General features: G+C 32.5%; 2 protein-coding genes across 2 annotated transcripts; both read right to left on the minus strand.

Moving 5' to 3' along the window:
* Positions 1–2,373: 2,373 nt before the first annotated feature.
* On the minus strand, positions 2,374–3,009 carry LOC107868645. The gene has a single exon (XM_016715320.2). It carries the CDS (start codon positions 3,007–3,009, stop codon positions 2,374–2,376), a length of 636 nt encoding a protein of 211 aa, XP_016570806.2.
* Positions 3,010–8,532: 5,523 nt separating this feature from the next.
* On the minus strand, positions 8,533–16,427 carry LOC107867297 (homeotic protein knotted-1). The gene is made up of 5 exons (XM_016713464.2): positions 15,581–16,427; positions 14,709–14,831; positions 14,197–14,332; positions 10,043–10,296; positions 8,533–9,223 (listed from the first exon to the last, which is right to left on the minus strand). Exons 1-5 carry the CDS (start codon positions 15,959–15,961, stop codon positions 9,017–9,019), a joined length of 1,101 nt encoding a protein of 366 aa, XP_016568950.1. The 5' UTR covers positions 15,962–16,427; the 3' UTR covers positions 8,533–9,016.
* Positions 16,428–19,974: the final 3,547 nt, after the last annotated feature.

A 19,974-nucleotide genomic window follows, 5' to 3' on the forward strand; every position in this document is an offset into this window, starting at 1 on the left:
ACCTTTCTCTGGATATTTTCATAACAATGTTATTACTTTAATTTTAGGCTTCAACTAACTAAGTTGTTGTAAAATTGCAAACCATTCAAAAGAGAAATCTAATCTTGGCTTTCTAACTTTCAACAACATCCTTAGTTGCCTTGTAACATTAAAGATCAACCTCTGCACTGTCACCTCTTTTTCTTTATGCTTCAAACCATTTCTCCCCTTCCACAATTCCCACAATATAATTCTTGGTATTGCTCTGAAGTATACCTTCTCCCTCTGTTTCACCTGAGCATCCCACTATGTACATATTGTATCTCTTAAGCTCAGCCCCTGGATGCTAATTCCTGCATAAGAAAAAAAGTAGGACCGAGTCCTATTAGCAGAATAAGATCTTAATAGCACATGAGACATGATTTGTTGTGCTGGATTTTGACAACACCAGCATTTGGAAGGACCCTGTACTCCCGATCTTCTTATAGTATCATCCTTTAAGATCTTTCCTTTCCACATTCTCCACCTAAAAAACACAATCTTAAAAGGCATCTCTTTAATCCATAATTGCTTATAAAATTCATAAGGCTCTTCTCTATGTCTCATATATTGCCATGCTAATTTTACTGTGAAATTTTCTCTTACTTCCATACTCCATATTGCTTTATTGCTGCGGAGGTCTTACTTTATGTATTACATATTTCACTATCTCTTCAGTAAACAATTTCTTCATCAACTCTTCATTCCAGTGCCCATTCCTCATCAAACCCTTCACACATTGATATGTATCATCCCATTCCTTGCTTTCCTGCACAATAGAATAAAAATCTCCTACTCCACTCCAATTGTCATACCAGATATGAGCTTCTCCTCCTTTAATCTGTCGTATAATAAGATGATCAACGATATCTCTTACTTGCAACATCTTTTTTCATACTTGAGATCCTCCACCTACTTTCCACATTACTTTCTTAGGATAATATCTTCTGTAATATTTATTGTGCATATATTCACTCCAGATAGACTCTTAATTCTAAAATTCTATCACAATTTACAAAGGAGAATTGTGGAAACATCATGAAGCAACCTGAACCCCAAACCTCCTTCCTCTTCAGGTAAACACATAGTGGACCATGATACCCAATGTCTTTCCCTACCCCCCCATGGTACTACTCCAAAAGAACTTAGCAAATATCTTTTAAGTAATATTTAGAATATTCTTAGGGGGATTCATAATTGAGATACAATGTATTAGAATATTTCACAATACATGTTTAATTAAGACTGCTCTACCTCTAAAAGAAAGTAGTTTCCCTTTCCATGCTTCTAACTTGTTGTGAATTCTGTCCATAATCTGTTGGTAGTACACCTTTTTTTTTCTTATGTAGTAAACAGGTCATCCCAAATAGTTGAAAAGGAATTTCTGTTTCAAAAGATCAGTTGCTACTTCTGCCATTACCACTGTACCATTGAAAATACTCTCATGTAGATACAATGCACTTTTCTCCTTGTTTATCTTTTGACCAGAAAATAGTTCATACTTCTTCAAAGTTTTTGCGACTAGCTGCAAAGTACCCAATTAAGCTTTACAATGTATAATCATATCATCTGTAAATGCAAGATGATTGATTTTTGGACTACCTCTAGGCCTATCAAAGAGTTTGAATTCTTTCATGAGAAGTAGTTTTTTCAAACTTCTTGATAATACCTCTACTGCAATGACGAATAAAGTAGGTGAAAGTGGATCACCTTGATTTATACCCCTAGATGATTTATGGAAACTTTTAGACTGTCCATTTAGCAATATAGAATACCAATTATTTCCTAGCAATCTGAACACCATATCAATGATTTCTTCACAAAAATCAATCCTCCTTAGCACCTTAGTTAGAAATAGCCATGCTACCTTGTCATATTCTTTCATCATATCCAGCTTCAGCACCATGTTTGGAGGATTTACCCTTTTCCTAATTTCAAATACTATTTTCTGAACCACCAAAATATTCTCAGCAATATTTCTTTCTTAAACAAAATCAGCTTGTTCCTCAGATATAATGTCAGGCAGAATGTATTTAATTCTTTCATGAATAATTCTAGCAAAGATTTTATTCACAAAATTACTAAATAAGATAGATCTAAGGTCTAAGAATGTATTCACAACTAACTTTTTTAGAAGTAAAACCAAATTAGTATGTGTGATAAATCTTGGAAGCTTATATTCAGAGAAAAAAGTTGCGATCATTTGTTATAAAATTATACTCCATGCATCCTGATAAAATACACCTGTCATACTATCTGAACCCCCTGCACTATTTTTATTCAATCCCATAACTGCCACTTGTACTTCCTCGATTGTTGGGACCATCTTCAAGTCTCCATTCTAAGCTTCTGTTACTATCTTGGGTAGAATATCCAACATTGAGAAGTCTTCAACATTCTCCTGCTTTCAAATTGCTTTTGGAAGAAAGTTGTTGCTGCTTCAGCTATTTCATCCTGATTGTCCAACCAACTACCTTCTTCATTTTGAATTCTTTGAATTTTTAACCTTGACCTTCTTTTTTTCACTACTACATAAAAAAATCTTGTGTTTCTTTCTCCATCTTTGAACCACTCAAATCTCGCTTCTTGTCTCCAAAAGTCCTCCTCTTTTCTCAATCGTATTGCTAATTCTATTTGTGATTGTGACAGCTTAGCTCTATTGATCCCTATAGATTCCGCTTCAAACTGTTTCTCTCTTACTTTAATCACATCCTCTAGTGTGGCAATCTCTTGGAACATGTTTCCAAAAGTTTGTTTACTCCGCTCAGTCAAAGCAACTTTAGTTCTCTTTAATTTTTGATGAAACATAACAAAGGGATTACCTTCAATATCAGTTTTCCAATTCTGCCTAATAACCTCCATGCATGATTCTTCCTTCAACCAGAAATTGAAAAATCTGAATGGTTTGATTAGCTGTTCACTTGACCTGCTATACTGTAACAACATTGGAGCATGGTCTGAGACACTTCTTACTAAATTCTCTAAGTCCATAATAGGAAAAATTTCATACAACTTTTCATTAAACAATACCCTGTCCAGCCTCTTAAAAATACATTCTTCATCAATTTTTTCATTCCATCATGTACATTTGCTTCCCTTAAAAGCACTTTCTTTTGGATTACAAATGCTAATACAGTGATTAAAATCATCTGTCTCATCCACTGTGACTGGCAACCTCCTAGTTTCTCCTCCTCATTTCTTATTACATTTAAATCTCCACCCACTATCCAAGATTTTTATATTATACTAGACATTTCTCCCAATGATTTCCATAAAATTAATCTCTCATTTTACTTACACTTTGCATACACCAGTGTAACAAACACAACTACTTCTGTATGTTGATTTTTCAGTTTAAGAGTGAGTTGTTGTTCTTCACCTCTAATGATATTGTACTCCATTATTAAGTCCATAAAAGTCCATATTTTACCTAATGTATCTATAACTGAATGTTGCATTCCCTGTATTCTTTTATAATCCTCAATGTTATGGCTTTCCTGGAATGGTTCCATAAGGGTAATGAAATCAAACTGATATCTCTGATGCATTGTTATAAACCTTGTGAATGCTTTATGTATATTAACCGATCTGATGTTTCAAACTAAAGCATTCATTTTGATGAGGATTTTGACATGTGACTCCTTGTCTGCATTATGCTTACACCTGTCTTTCTGTATCTCTTATGCTATTTTTCATGCTTTGTATTTAATGACTGAATTTATTTTGAAGGTAGGTTTTCTTCAACTGCAACTTTATCAATATTATCAACCAAATTTTCAATATCCAAGTCTTCATTCTTGTTATTCACAATTTCCATAAAATTTCCTGCTTTCATTGCTAGTGATAAAGTCCCTTCTAGTATCATATCTTGCTTCTCAGCCCTATCATGATCTAATAGCACTTATTTATTTTCTTGGTTCTGGGAATCCTCTTTATCCTTCCTTTGTTGTTGACCATGTGACTATTGTTTGTCATTGTCCTTAACTTGTGCTGCTGATTCTTTTCCTTGTTGGTCATTCTCTATACTGATGTTGTCGCTTTGACCTTGTTCCTCATTGATCTCCTTGCTGGATTGTTCCACTGATGTTTTTTCTGCTGCTTTGCCAAAACTCTTATTCACCTAGTCTTTTATACTTTTCTTTTGGTGAGTAGTGTTCGACATTTCCTGAGGCTCATTATTCTCTTGATTCAAAACATCAAACACAATTGATGTCTCAATTCCTCTATCTTGTCATCCACTTCTCCCAATATATGACCATACTTGTCTCTTTTATATTTGTTTCTTCTTTGGAGCCATTAATGTTTGTTGCTATCAGCTGCTACCTCTCTCTGCCCTTCCTCAGTCTTTTTTTCATCTTCTTTAATACTGTCTTTTACATCCCTTTGCCTTTGTAACTTATCATATATCTTCGGATGAATTTTCTAGCAAGATTCTTCATCATGACCCTGTAAACAACACTCTTTACAGTATTTAGGCTTATGATCATAGTGAATCTGGATCCACTTGGACTTTAATTCCCCAGTTATATCATTGTCTTCATTGATCTTCACTCTATGAGGTAACTTAGCAAACAGGTCCGCCTCAATTTCACTCTTGTACAGCTTGGCGTCGTGTGATTTTTCATAGCCATGTCCACCATTAATGGCTTTCCTACTATAGATGCAATAGAAAAGATAGCTTCCTTAGAAAAAAAATTTGGTAGTAAATCAGGCATTGAGATCCATGCAATGCCTATCATTGTTTCAATGTCTGGTTCAAATCATAGATCCCATTTGAGAATTCGCATGTGCCAAAACATTTCTTTGGCCTTAATGTAGTAAGCAACCGTTCATAATAATTGAACGTAGTCTGCAAGTTGATTCAATCTTATCAATATGTGTCTTGTATCCAGTACCCCTATTGTACCCTCTCTCTTTATTCCACATTAAGCGGGAATAGATTTTCTTAGTTCATTAACATCAGGTTTGCCATATGAGAACTTACCAATAACTGCATACTGCAAATTCTCCTGTATTATTAAGTTCTTTACCTCTGAGGATTTCCACGTAACACTTGGTCCCCCATGCATCATTATGACGAGTTTTGGAGAAATCGTAATGATTTCATGCACGTACGTCTTATTCTTCAATAAATCAGCATATTTTGGTACTAACGGATTCGACTTGATCTCTCCTCCGCTATCTTTCTTCGGAAATTCCTCCGATGGGTTAGTCCCACTGAAAGTAGTATCCATAATGAACGAAAAATAGGCAAAACTTTAGTTTTATTGCATGCGTCACTTTTCGAAAGACAGTCGATAATTTGATATGATTACCTGAGAGAGTTTGAAATTCTTTGGCAAGTCAAAGAAAAATGTGAGATCGAGCATATGAAATTTGCGGGAAATTATATTCTTTCGGAAGTAGATAATAAATTGAATGTTTTTCTCAATTACATTATCATGCTGTTAAATTTAATTGTTATGATCAATTTTTTTTAACACAGAAATTTGACTGTATTACCCTTTTCATTTAATGGGATCTTTATACAAATAGCGTTATAGTTCACTATTAACTGTTTCTAGACAGTATACATAGATTATACGCTAATGGAATATTATTATACACCTATTATACATGAATTATACATTTTTCGATAATTTTAAATTTATACGGTTGAATTAAGAAGCTATTATGGTTAATCATTGATCTGAATTTGATAAAAATCACTGTCAGTGCTATCAAAAAGAAAATATTTATGTTTCAGCAAAATGAAATAACAAGAACGAGTAATAAGACGTGGATCATTAACTAACAAGAGCGAGTGAGCTCTAATGTTCCAGCCCACCCGCAAAGGCCCATATCAATAAGCGGAATAATAGGAAGAAAAAGATTAGCATTAATTAAGTTGATGAAAAATTACATCATACCACAACTTAATTTATCATAACTATTTAAAATTTCGATTATTTTAAATAACTATATAAATTTCTCATTTAACTTAAAAGCTCGGATACATCACAAAAGAATGTGATGTATTAGTATAAAATTAATTTATGTATCTTGAAGAATGTGATGTATATCCGTGTGGAATATGATGTATCTATATAAAATGAAGTGATGCGTGCGGAAGAATATGACGTATTCGTGTGGACTAAATCAGGAATTTTTAGTAATTTTAAAAAAAATTAAAATAGGGAGTAATTAGCTCCAAAAGAGTTGAATTTATGAGACTTACCGGACATTCTGTCAGATCCTTAGTTTAAGCATACGTGCGACGCTTGACACCTCATCATGTTCTTGCTAAATGCTATGCCAAGTCAGGGCCACTACTTTCAAGATCAATAAGGTAATGATCATAAAATTAAACACAAGAGAAGTGCTAAAGAAAGCATTATACAAGAGAAGTCGAATTGTTTACTTGTTTGATGAGTTACAAATAAATGACACGCTATGTTTAATATACTTGTCTCTAGAATTTTCTACAAGGCTAGAATGTTCCAAGAACATTTTTAGTAGTTCCATTATAATATAAGGTCTTCTAATTAGAAGATTATTTCCACAAGTTCTAGCCTCTGTATATAAGCCTTCCACACGAGCAAATTTGTGTCTAGTGTCACCTAAATGCATGGCATGATGATATGATGGTCATTACACACCTCAAAATTTGCTGGCTAGTGATATGTTCTATAATAGAATTTTGAAAAATAATCTTAATCATTATTTTTTTAAGAAACTTTAGCCAGTATATATAAAATCTGGAATATATAATCTTTGTGTGTATTAAGTATACATTTATTATTTACTGAGTATATATTGGAGACTATTTCAAACATTGATGACTACTCTACTGATTATGGTACTCCACTAAAATATGATTAAGCATCACATATTTTCATATTTCTAGAGACTTATTTTGCTAGCATGAATATCTCTAATGCATCTACCACTAGTAAAAATCTATTCTATGTTTATATCAAATTAAATATCTAGTCAAATTAATATTGAAGTAATAAGAATATATTGACTAGCGCTGTTCAAAATCGAACTGTAATCATTAATCCAACCGCAAAATTAATTTATTGGCTAATTGGTAATGAATTATCGGATTAATGGTTGGGGAATGGATAAAAATTTTATAATTAATGGTTTATTGATGCGGGAACAGATTACTCAATTTTCTTATCGGGTAAACCGTTAATCCATTAAGAATTATTATAATTATATTTTTACTCCTAAATATATAAGTATCTTTTGTCAATCCAACATATAAAACTTCATTTATTATTCTATTTACTTCTTAGTTTAGAAAATAACATGTCACTTGTTGTAACATCTAACCCTAAAGTGCAGTCAAACTCCCTAAAGTGTAAAGAAAATCTGAAATTATTCTTAAACCAAAATATAAATTATTCTTGACAATACAGAGGACCGCAATAAAAGTGGAACAACCCAAATGTGTCCTTCACAAAGTTTGATATAAAACATAAAAATTCAAATATTATTAAAGTTTTATTTTTTTTTTATCAATCCAATAATTAAAAATGTTTCTACATACATTTTAGGTCTAGAAGAAAATTCTTATTTGATTCGATGTTTTAACCTATTAAATAACTACATGAACAATACTCAAAAATCCTAAAAGATTGATAAATAGATCAATCATAGTATACAAACTACTTAGTCGGTGAAGAAACGGAGGAACTACCAATAATCGCTCGATATTTCATTCTCTATTAAATTTATCCATTACACTACCGATAACCGTCCGTTAATTGCTAATCCGATACCGCACCAACCGTTATCTTTTTGGGTGGCTTGCAGATTAGTATATTTAAAAACCAATTACCAGTAAGCCAAACCATTAAACATAATTATCCAATCGATCCAACCGATAAGCGGCCCAAATATTGACCGATGACACGTACTATTACTCATTCTGAGGACAACTGTTTTGGATTATTCATATCATTGCTATAAGGAGATGCAATATTATTTTTTACATATGTACTTTTCACAATGTTCATTGAATCTCGAGGAAACTATTTTAACCAAAGAGCAAGTCAATTTGAGTGTATTATTGAGAATAGTTTGCTCCATTACTGATCTTTTGCATCATCGTCAAATAATTTTGATATGTTTAAATAGAGGATTTAAACTACATGTAGCTACAACTTAAGGAATTTTACCATATATTAGTGAAAAATTTATCCTATTATAATAAATTATTTACTCTATATAGTCGAAGTTTCCAAGCATTACTTGGTAAAAATTAGTATTTGAAATTATCTTATCAAATAACACGTATGCTTCTTTTTATAGCTAGCTACTTACACACTAGCCACTTTCAGCAATTAGCAGCTTCTTCTATTAATTTCCATGCAAAATAATCAACTGCAATGCCTGACTTTGCCTGGAAAATATCAGTAAATTACTATGTCTCAATAATAACATAGATGACCATATGAATCAATAGTGATCATGTTTCTCCAATTAAATGTATCGACGACCAACATTAAACACACCCTCGTTAAATTACAGTCAAATAAAATATAATATGATCGCACTGAATACCAGATTTTGGTTCACTAATATTACAATATTAAATACAAAGGATTCTCACCATATACAATTGAACAAGCAGTAACTTAAATACCCTTGTGCTTAGGCCTACAAGGCTGGCTACAAACATACTACAACTAATTTAAAACCATGAAAATTTAAACTATTCATACTCACCTTACCAGGAATTAATACATGGCTAAAAAGGACAGTCCGATGCACTGAGCTCCTTCTATGCACGTGATCCGAGGAAGAGACGAACCACAAGAATCTATAGTATACAGTCTTACCCTGTAGACATTTCTACAGGAGGCTGTTTTACGTGTTTCGCCAAGACTCCTTTCAATTAATACACGTCTGTCACTTAAAATACATCTACTTTTTTAAAAAAATCTTGAACCAAATGGGTAATGCTGCATGCAAATCCATCCATCTTTCCAAAATCTCAAAACATATTTTACTGTCCCAAACGAAAAGGGGCTTCACCCATGTAGTGACCTTCCATATAAAGAGCAGCAGCACTTTGAGGATGAAGACCATCCATCACCATGAACTGCATGTCTTCTGAAGGCTTCCAGTGTCTTTTCCTTTGGTTAATGAACCAGTTGTTTATTTGTTTCTGGTCCAAGCCTGTTGATTCTGCCAATGCCACCTTCTCTGACTCCTACAAGAAAGACCAAAAAAGAACTCTTATCAGGATTTTTGAACATATTGTAGCAGATAAGTATGTGGTTCACTTCTTAAGGATTCAAACTGTGAGAATTTGACCAACATTTTAAGAAGTAATACTGTAATATTGACAAGAAAGGTATTGCAATTAATAGCATTTATAGTATGGTTTTAATTTAGCTTCAAAATTGATCAAATTAGACTTCTCAAAATGAAATGCGTCACATATATTAGGACAAAGAGAGTACCATGTTTACCTGATTACCAACGAATGCTAGTCATACATTTGAATTTACTTTTAATAATCGTGATGCATGGGTCAACTTATGTGCACCTCGACTCATTTACTTGTTGCTACCTTATAGTTAGAGTGGGTAAAAAGTTTCACATTGGTTGGGGAATAGACTGGTAGTTTGCTTATATGGACTTGGTTAATCCTCACCTCATGAGCTAGCTTTTGAAGTTGAGCTAGGCCCAAGATTCATTCTTTACATGGTATCAGAGCCAGGTTCATCCCCTTTTTGGGCTCCCGGTCCACGCGCCAGTTGGGCCCTGGGCGTGTGGGGGGTTAGGGTAGATAAAAAGTCCCACATTGGTTAGGGAATGAACTGCTAGTTTGTTTATATAGATTTGGGTAATCCTCACCTTATGAGCTAGCTTTTGAGGTTGAGTTACGCCCAAGCTTCATTCTTGACACTTATAAGCGATCTAATAACGTAAGACACTTATAAGCGATCTAATAACGTAAAAAACAATCAATTTCTTTTGAAGTAATGTATAGTGCTTATTTGTGTGTAGAGATTATGCAACATACCGAAGGGTATGGCCACTTGTAGTGCAAATCCCACCAAGTGAGCAACTTCTGCCTAGCATCTTTGGGCAATTTCCCTTTCTTCTTCTTCTTGGAAAGTTCTTGTTTGAGACTACTTAAGTAGCCACTGTATTTTCTCAACAAGTGATTCTTCAGTTCACGATCTTCAGCTCGTGGATCAATCTCAGGAAGTTCAGTTTCACCACCACTGTTGTCTTGGTCCTCTTCTGATGATCCAACACCCTCACACTTGTCCTCTGTCCATTTATTTTTTCAACAAAAATAGATAATAGGTTATAATAGTTCTTCACTTTAATTTGCTGCCTAAAATTGATGTTGTTGTATCAAAGTTATAAAAAAGGGGGGAGCCCGGTACGTAAAGCATTTCTGTGTTCATTCAAGGTTTCGAGAAGAGTCGCAACTAGAGGTGGATATATACAACTTTAATGTATAACATTGGGCTCTTCTGATGAACCTAGCACACTCTACATGGAAAAAAAATTCATGCGTTAAAAAGAGTATGTCTGTACCTATAATATAGGTGAATATTAAACATTGATTTCATAGAGTTTAAATTTTGAACCTGCCTTTCTCATCCGTGAAATCCTGTAGGCATCTTACTTTGATACATGTATCAATGATAGATTACACGGTTCGACCCTATAGACACGTTAATAAATACTACCTCTGCACTAAGGGGCACTTCAATAATACATCAAGTTACGTTGTATGGTAATGAAAATTTATATATACTAGCTATTACGTACGTACGCAACCCAAATGGTAGCTCTCATCAAATCATTTTCATTTTACCCTAAAAAATGATCACTCACACGATTATGTTGGTAAAACTATTTTTTCACAAATACCTATAGATGAAAATTAGACAAGGCCAATCAACCTCTAATACAACAATCAGCGTCATTTTTGCCAATGGTGATGCCTACACCTAGACAGAATGACTCAAAGGAGGAAACAGACCATGAGACATGGACAAGAGTACATTAAAGAATCAAAATAGAAATGTACGTGTATCTTCTTTTTTATTTTTTGACAAGTAATGAGATGCATATATATGTACTTATTTGAAGGATCACACATATGATTGGTTCTTTTCCCCCCCTCATCCACTGTCCGATATATGCTTTGAAGTCGTGATTAATTTGAATGTGTCATGCAAAGATCGTTAAAAGAGGAAGCGAATCGTATGAAGATTTTTTTTTTTTTTTTTTCATTCCCACAGTTCAAACTCAAGACCTTCGAATTAAGACTCGATAATTAATACTATTCATCCTTAGCACTACTCTAATAATTTGAAGTTCATACTATATATTGGATACATGTCAACTTGAAAGGAAGCAGAAAACTTTTCTTCTCAATAACTTCCAGACATATTGGTCTACATACTAATTAAAGAAAAACTCTTGACCTCTGAACTGACCATTCACTACGTCCACCCCACCCCCAATCATCTCAAATTAAAAACGAAAAGAAAGAACGAAACAAATTGACAAAAGAACACTCACTTCATTTTATGATATAATATGAAAGATGTTTTGATTATATTATGGAATATAAGAGAGATTTTTAAAATTTTTAGCTCAATGGACGTCATGAATGTAAAATTATAGAAGGGCAAACCGGCATTCCACAACTCCCTCTATGCATGGGGTTCAGGGAAAGGCCGGACCACAAAGGTGTGCTTCCACGACTTAAACCCATAACCTCCAGTTCAATGGCAACAACATTAGTCACATTAATCTTAATACCGAAAAACATCATTTCTTAAAAACAAATTGAAAAATTCCGTTATCATATAAAAAATAAAATGGAGGGAGTATGACGCATATATAGAAACAGTTTCAGTAAACATAATTGATATTTGCTGCATGAGGCTTATTTTTATTTAACTTAATTGCATAATAGTGTGTATGCAGCCTTACTTCTACCTTATAAAGATGAGAGAAAATGTTTCTCATAAACACATGAATCAGGTAAAGCATATAACAAGGCAGATATATAAGAATTGATGAATGAAATACAGAAACTAATGAAAAGAGCAAATACTTTGCATACAGTTTTTTCTTTTAAAAAAAAACATTGGAAAGCAGAAGAAAATGTTGTAAATACTGTTGAGAAGACTAAATAAAATAATATTGGAAAAGAAATATCTGACAAATATCGTACAGGCTATATGGTAGAGCACTGATATGAACAGCACCCAATGTTCTTCATTTTTCCAATGCCTAATTGCTACCACATACAAAAAGCAAACTCATACTTGGAAATGACAGCAATATTATTATACTCCTAACTACCTTCAGATCATACATGCATGTAGTATTTACTTTTGGCTCTATAAATCACATTCTTTTTCATCTTTCAAGCAAAATATAATTTAATACCAAGCATATCCGACAAAAATTTGCAAAAGTGATTTCGATTTCATTTTATATAATGATATTTAAATAAACTCGAACTATATTTACAAAAATAAAAAATTTCATAACATATATATTAGCTTAATAGTGATTGACATGACTTTTCTGTATGCCATTAACGGTAAGAAGTTTAAAATTAAAAAGAATTTAATGTGTAACATATCATTTAAAAAAAAAAAAACCAAAAAAAGAGGCATATAAAATATAAAATGTAATCTACAACTGTGGATCTCTTCATTACTAATTTAAATAATGAAATGCATGTTATTTTCTTAAATGACAAATAAAACCATCAATAAAAATTATACTACATTACTAATCTCAGTACTACTGGTCTTAGAACCAAACCACACCTAGTTACCCAGCATTATTAAGGCAACCCACAGTACTTATAGGAGGGGTCTAGAGAGGTACTGCAAGAGTCAAGTAGTTTCTGTTGGGAGTGTCAGATAAATATAGTGCAGAATTTACTAAGTGGGAACAATATTCACCATTAAGAATTTTGTCAGTGAATACACTGGACCAGACCCATATAGCTAAAGCTTAAATTAAACAAAGATTAGAGAAACAAACAAACGTGTGGCTTCCTACATTGTTTATTTATAGCTAGAAGATCTGCCTGTCTCTCTGTGATCCCTCCATTTGTTTATTTGCACAATGCAACCAATTCATTTCTTTTTTATTAATCAATGATGTATGCACTTTATATGCATAATGCATGAAGCGAGTGACTTAACCGTCCGTAAAGTGGATTGAGAATGTGTTTCTTTTCATTTGTTCTATTCTTAGTGGACAAATAACTATTGTAGGTAGAAATGTATGCAAGCTAATTCTGACATCATAATTATTAAAAAAAAAAAATTGTAATAATGCAAGTATGCAACCAAGTTAATTTTTTTAAAAAAAAAGTACTCTCTCCGTCCCAAATTGAGATGAAACATTGATTAAGAAAAATAATTAATAATGTGCCTAATTTGTCATAATACTTCTATTAAATGATGTTTACATTTTAATTTGAAGAAAAAGTAATTAATGCAAAGGGTAAACATGTTAAAAAAATTTTGTCTCTTCTTTATTAGTGAAAAAGACAAATAAAATGAGAAATCAAATTAAAAAATTTGGGACGAGTAATTTGAGATGAGGGAATAGTAAAAGTGTCTACTGTTACTCCTCTTCGTACACTCGTGAATAGGGTTTTCTTACTCCACATTCAATATTCTTCTCTATTATCTCACCATTAAAAGGCATTAATTGGAAACGAAGAATGATATATATTGGGGTCAAAATTGTCTTGAACAGAAATAGCTTTGCATTGGGACAAACAGTATTGAATGAACCAACAGTTTTTACACTGAACCCAGAAAACATTAGTACAAATCATAGCCCTTAGTTTTACTCTATTTTTATTTTCCTTTTCTTTTCTTCTTTAACCATTCAAATATGGAACTTTCATCAGTCCCTTAATATATTCTTCTTGCTTTCTTTCCATGCTTGGCAATAACGATGTAGAACAAATTAAATTTACTGTTCTCAACTAGCTAGTAGGACTGTCCCAAAAAAACTTATCGAATCAATTTAACTTTAATAAAATGACACATATATAATCAACAAATTCTTATGCCTTATTTGAAAAGTCTTTCAAAATAATAATTTATCGTGTCCAATCAAATAGCATCGCATAAATTAGGAGTAATCGGGAGAAAGAAAGAAAATTACCAGAGTTGAAGATTCGAACGGGAGCATTACCAAGCATATTAAGCTGAGCTTCAATCTTTTGCATGAACTCCATTGCTTCTTGTAAGGGCCTTGTTAATTCCTCTCTATACTTCACTAGCATATCATAATATGCTTCCTGTAAATAATATATATATATATATTAATCAACCGCACATTCTTCGTTCAAATACAACCAAAATTATTTGTCTTATTTTCTCTTCTAATTTGTTTCTAAAACATTCCACATGCATATGGCATATTTAATTAATACCACAAGATTAAAATATATTTTGACACATGTTACATATCTCAAGATTTTTTTCTTTTGATAAACAAAAATTTAATTTCTGAAACTTTGTGTCAAGTCAAAATAATACAACCACAACCAAATTGAAACGAAAGGTATAATGTTTGAAATAAAATTACTGAATTCATAAGTTAGAAGTAAAAAAAAAAAAGTGTTTTTTACATAATAAACAAAATAATTTTAATTGAAGTTAAAAGAAACTAACCATGAACTGGTCAAGTTCAGGGTCCTTAGAAACATCTCTGTCTGTCAAAGAAGCTCGTTGCCGGACCTCAAATTCTTGCCGGACCGCCGACAGCCTCGCCGCCACTTCCGGTGGTGCCCCCACCTATACAAATATTTTACTTAAGTATACATTTAAAAGTTTATACAATGCACACACTATAGAGTAACTCAACTTGTTGTAGCAATGTAAACCAAAAACAATAAAATAAAATAAGAAGTACAAATTCTTAAATTAGTATCACCTATTTTTTGAGTTCCAAACATTGAGACAATGCAAAATAATTAACCATTCATAGTAAATCGAATCTCTTAGATGAAAAATAAGAGCAAGTTCTATGCTGAGGCGGAGTTAAAATTTTGAAATTTATGGATTTTAGAATTAAAAATAAGAAAATTATTGGGTTTCTAGTAAGTTAAATATCTAAATATATTATAGTGATTTTCTTAACAATAAATATAATATTTTTCTCCAAAAATTACTGAATTCAGCTGATAACACAGGCAGAAAGAAGTTTAGATGATTGTGTATGAGTTAAATCCATAGTATTAAAACAAACAAGCACACAATCAATTTTTTCCTAAGTGAATTGATTTCATTTGGCATGTCAAAAGAAGAAAAGTAAAGGAGGAACCATCTTGTTCAAGCTGAGTAAGTTGAAGATCTTACTAGCTCAATTGATTGATTTTCTAAATTTTCATCTTATTAGTGAAGATTCGATTCTCATATGTCATATCGTAATACCTTCCCAATTTTTATCGCAATCTTTTAAAAAAAAAAATAAAAAAAATATCAAACTGAGTGTGTCAATATTTATTTATATATCTTTAATAATGAAGTAAAAATGTGTATACCTTTTGACAGTCCATGTAAGCATCGAAAAGATTAGAACACTGAGGATGTGCAATAATTTTAGCTTTTAAAGCTTCAAGTACTTCACCACCAACAGAAGCTGAAGTCTCAGTACTCTCTTGATGATTCTGAACCGTCTGATTATGATGTCTTATTATCGAAGGATAATGAAACGTATGGTGATGATGATGAGATGTACTTCCTCCTTCTGTTTTCACTATCATCGGATCATAACAATCGCCTCCACTTCCACCACCACTATTTCTTCCTCCTGATCCATAATTTGGGGCTGCACCAACTACTTGATGACTTGTTCCATAAAAAAAAGGACCTCTTTCACTTGAGTTTTGACCTACTTGATTATTACTATAATTATTCTCCATTAAGTATTACTAGTAGTAGTAGTGATAATAATAAGAAAAAGAAGAGCAGAAAAGACAACCCTAAATTAAGATGAGATCACGATGAATAGTTTATGGGGACTAGCTAGATGAAACCCTAAAGAAAGTCAAGAATACTTATTATTCCTCAACCATATATATAGGGATAGTTCATTCAAGTGTACACTTCAAGATCTCTTCTTTATTTGATAAAATAAACAAAAACAAAGATAAGAAAAGGGAATTTTGGACATCAAAGGATGGAAAGGATAGAGATGAAATTGCACTAGTGAAATTTGTGCATATTAAGATGAAGCTATTATTATTATGAAGGCATAGAATTGAAGGATCTTGGAAAATTGTGGCTAGTTATGAGCAAGAAAAAGAAAGAAAGAGGGGAGGGGGTTGATAGTGGATAGTGGTGCTCTTGGTAGCGGCTGCTTGGGTGACAAGACGTTCTTCCTTGAGCAATAAAGAAATGTGTATATATATTGGGAAATATATAAAAATCTACTCTCCCTACATGGAAAAGCAAGAAAAACCACTAAATTACTATAAAGCAAATAGTTTTTTACTTATTTTATTCAACAAAAGAGATAATGAGAGTTGATTTTTTCACTTTTCACTTTTTCACATTTTTTGGAGTGGTTTGGTAGAGTGTGTAAAAATAATACAAAATATACTGTATTAGTAATATTTATATTAGTAATGCTTGTATTAGTAATGTTTGCACTAGTTATACTTGTATTTTTCTTATGCAATATTTGGTTTGATGTATTAAAAATAACATTAATTAAATAATTTCTAAATTTATTTTTTTTTACAAAAATATCCTTCATATATATGTTGGAAAGGATGTGAATTTTGTTTTTGAGGGATAATAGTATCTTTAATCATGTTAATGCATGTATTGGATCCATTGCATTGCTAATACCATGGATTTTGAGATATTAGTAATACACACCTCAATACACAATAGAGTGTATAAATAGTGCAAACATTAGTTATACATGAGATGCAAAAGTATATCAAACAAAGTATTAATAATACACATTAAATTAATACAAGCATTAGTTTTTCAATACACTCTATCAAACGACCCCTTATTGATTTCGTAGGTTATTTTAATAAAGTTATTCTTTTCTTTTGTTAACTATTAAGAATTTAAGCTACATATATTGGATAGTCTTTTTTTAACTTTCTAAATGTAAGTTAACATATATTAAATATATATAATTGTCTTATTAGCTTTTTAAGAAGTGTGAATAAAAAAATAAAAAAATATTTTTTAAAAAGACATCAAGAGAAACGATGCAATTTGAATAGACATCTTTTTAGTTTGGATGTTATTGCTTTTCTAATGAGTTGTATCTTCTTCGAAAAGTTGCACATTTTTTGAAGAGTTATACCTTCATGAAGAGGTGCATCTTTCTGAACCATTGTTTTTCTTCATGAATCAACATCTTGATAGCTATAAATATCTGATTTTTCCTAAGTACATATATGAAATTGGAAGTAAAAAGCACTCCTCTTTCTTGAAAAAATCCTAGTGTGAATTGTTATTATTGTGTGTGCTCGTGATTCGATAGAGTTTGAGATACGGCTATTCTGTTGAAGTGATTCGTTTTATCCAGGAAGGATATATTTCATAACTTCAGATAAATGAGGGAAATAATTTTCTTAAGGACACACCGTGAATTTGGTGGACTTATGAATCTTTCAATCTTCATTTATTTCTGAACATTTGATTTGCTATTTTTCATAAAATAGTTTGAACTTCATTTTTGATTACTCATAAGTTGGGCTGAACTTATTGTTAAGAGTTCAAAGTTGTGAATAAGGAGTTATAGATTCATTTGATTTTTCATACTTTAATTTGAACATGTGTTTGAAGTTCCTATGGTAAAATACAAATTTTACTAAATTCGATAAATAATATGTCTTTGGGGCAATAAAAATATACAGTTGCCTTCGGACCTAAATGATACAGTTGCCTTTGAGGCTATCATTTTGCCTCCAGGGCTAGTGTTGTTTGCCTTCAGGCTATGGTACCACCTTTGGGGCTGTACGATGTGAATTAAGAGCTAGATATTGTAAGACCCCGCACTTTTTGGGCTAGTCTTTAAACCGTTGTTCCTACGTGTATAAGCTATAATCCAAAAGATTCCCATGTGAATATAAGTTTTATGATCTTTATCCTCGTGTTTGATGTGATTTCGAGGTGAAAAATATTCATAAAAATCACTTAGAACAAAGTTGAGCTAAGAGCCTTTGATTCGTCCAAAGTTTGGTATTCGATTCTACAAGGGTCTACTTTAAATGTGTATAACTTTTTATATACATTGAATTTTGCATCTCAAGACCCACCAAATTGTAGATAATTGAATTAGCTTTCCAATGATACCAATTTTGCCTTAATCTGATACCTCAGTGAAAAGTTCTGACATATTTCGTGTGAGGCAGTAAGCCGGAGCGATTGGGACGCGGCCCGCCGCTCTCCCCGACGCTATGAGTGACGCGTTACGTTGTTATCTCCAACGCAATATCTGACGGGATGTGGAGCTATTTCATACGCTGCTTCAGTTTCTAAATGGTCTATGGTCACTTTGGTCATTTACCCTCACCCAAATTCGTCCATAACACTTAATTTTAGCCCCCAAAAGCATTAGATACATTATTATTCATCTTTTTCTCTCCAAGAAAACCCATGGACCCTCAAGAATACCAAGAACTTCATCAAATTTTCTTCAAGACAATCAAGAAATTAAGGTTCCTAATTCAAGGAGTTCTAGAAAAGTTTTCAAGATTATCTCCAAAGGTTTCAAAGTCAAGCTTTCTACATCAAATTCATGATTTCTTCAAGAATCCATCTAATTAAGGTATGTGGGAGTTCATCCATATGTCCCTTTACCCATGGAGCCCAAAAATTCATTTTTAAGTTCAAAGTTATGATCTTTACATGTTAATGTGAATTATATCCATGAAACCTCCATGAATTACAATTAGGTGTCATGTTTACAAATGATTTTCGTTGAAATTACCTTGATATGTTCGAATGGAGATTTTCACATGTTAAATCCTTAACCCATGTTTTTAATATTAAAATTTATGTGATTCTTATAGTTTAACTACTCCCATGTTTTAACTCATGATCTTCATGTGTTTGATTTCAAGTTTAGAGTATATGTGTTTTCAAGTAGAGTGAGACAATACATATTTTGAATGTTATGATCTTCATATCAAATTCCTAAGTTGTGAATTGATTCATGTAACCATGATATTTTAGCATGCTTGCTCATTCCCATGCATAAGTTTAGGGTCTCCACATGTTTGCTGAAATTTTCATATCATGTTCAATTAATTTCAGGATGAATCCCAAGTTATGAATCTAGCCATGTTATCCTATTATTTTCCCATGTTTAAGATATTTCCATGTCCAAGTTCATGATCCTCATATGTTTGATGAAATACCCAAGTGATGGGTTTCTTTGAATAATGCTTTCATACTATGGTTTTGAAGCTTTAGTATGTCCCTGTTGTTATTGCTATTGAGTCCTGGGGGTTATGAATACTAGATATTTAGTTGTTTACCCAGTTTTTCATATCTATAGAATGACTTCAGTCATATCACGATAAACGTCATTCAGTCAAGTTAGTATGGTTAGTTATGTATTCAGTTAAGCTTAGTCCAGTCTAATGATCAGTGTCAGTTCAGTTGGGAGTAGGATTCAGCACTGACTGAATGCAGGGATGGGGGCATTCCTGTCAGGTTAGGGTTTGAACCTTAGTAGCAATCCCTGAGTTACAGAACTACGTAGCCAGCATAGGTTGAGATGTCTTCTATCAGTTAGGGTTGACATATATCTCCTGAGTACTCCTGCCAGATTAGGATGACTCGTGTATCCTTCGAGACATTAGTTTAGTGGAACCCACATAATCATTGTTAGTACCCGTGGCACGGTACTGATACCCTTTCAACTGGGGTCACAGGTTGGACCTTAATTAATTCTTTAGAG

Source organism: Capsicum annuum, chromosome 4 (genome assembly GCF_002878395.1).
Source record: "Capsicum annuum cultivar UCD-10X-F1 chromosome 4, UCD10Xv1.1, whole genome shotgun sequence".
Lineage (NCBI taxonomy): Eukaryota > Viridiplantae > Streptophyta > Magnoliopsida > Solanales > Solanaceae > Capsicum > Capsicum annuum.

Excerpts from the sequence above, each read along its gene's own strand:
- LOC107868645 (XM_016715320.2), bottom strand. The coding sequence starts at position 3,009 with ATGGACTTAGAGAATTTAGTAAGAAGTGTCTCAGACCATGCTCCAATG.
- LOC107867297 (XM_016713464.2), bottom strand. The coding sequence starts at position 15,961 with ATGGAGAATAATTATAGTAATAATCAAGTAGGTCAAAACTCAAGTGAA. Across the intron at positions 14,333-14,708 it reads CTGAACTTGACCAGTTCATG|GAAGCATATTATGATATGCT; the intron begins GTTAGTTTCTTT and ends TATTATTTACAG. Across the intron at positions 10,297-14,196 it reads CGTTCGAATCTTCAACTCTG|AGGACAAGTGTGAGGGTGTT; the intron begins GTAATTTTCTTT and ends ATAAATGGACAG.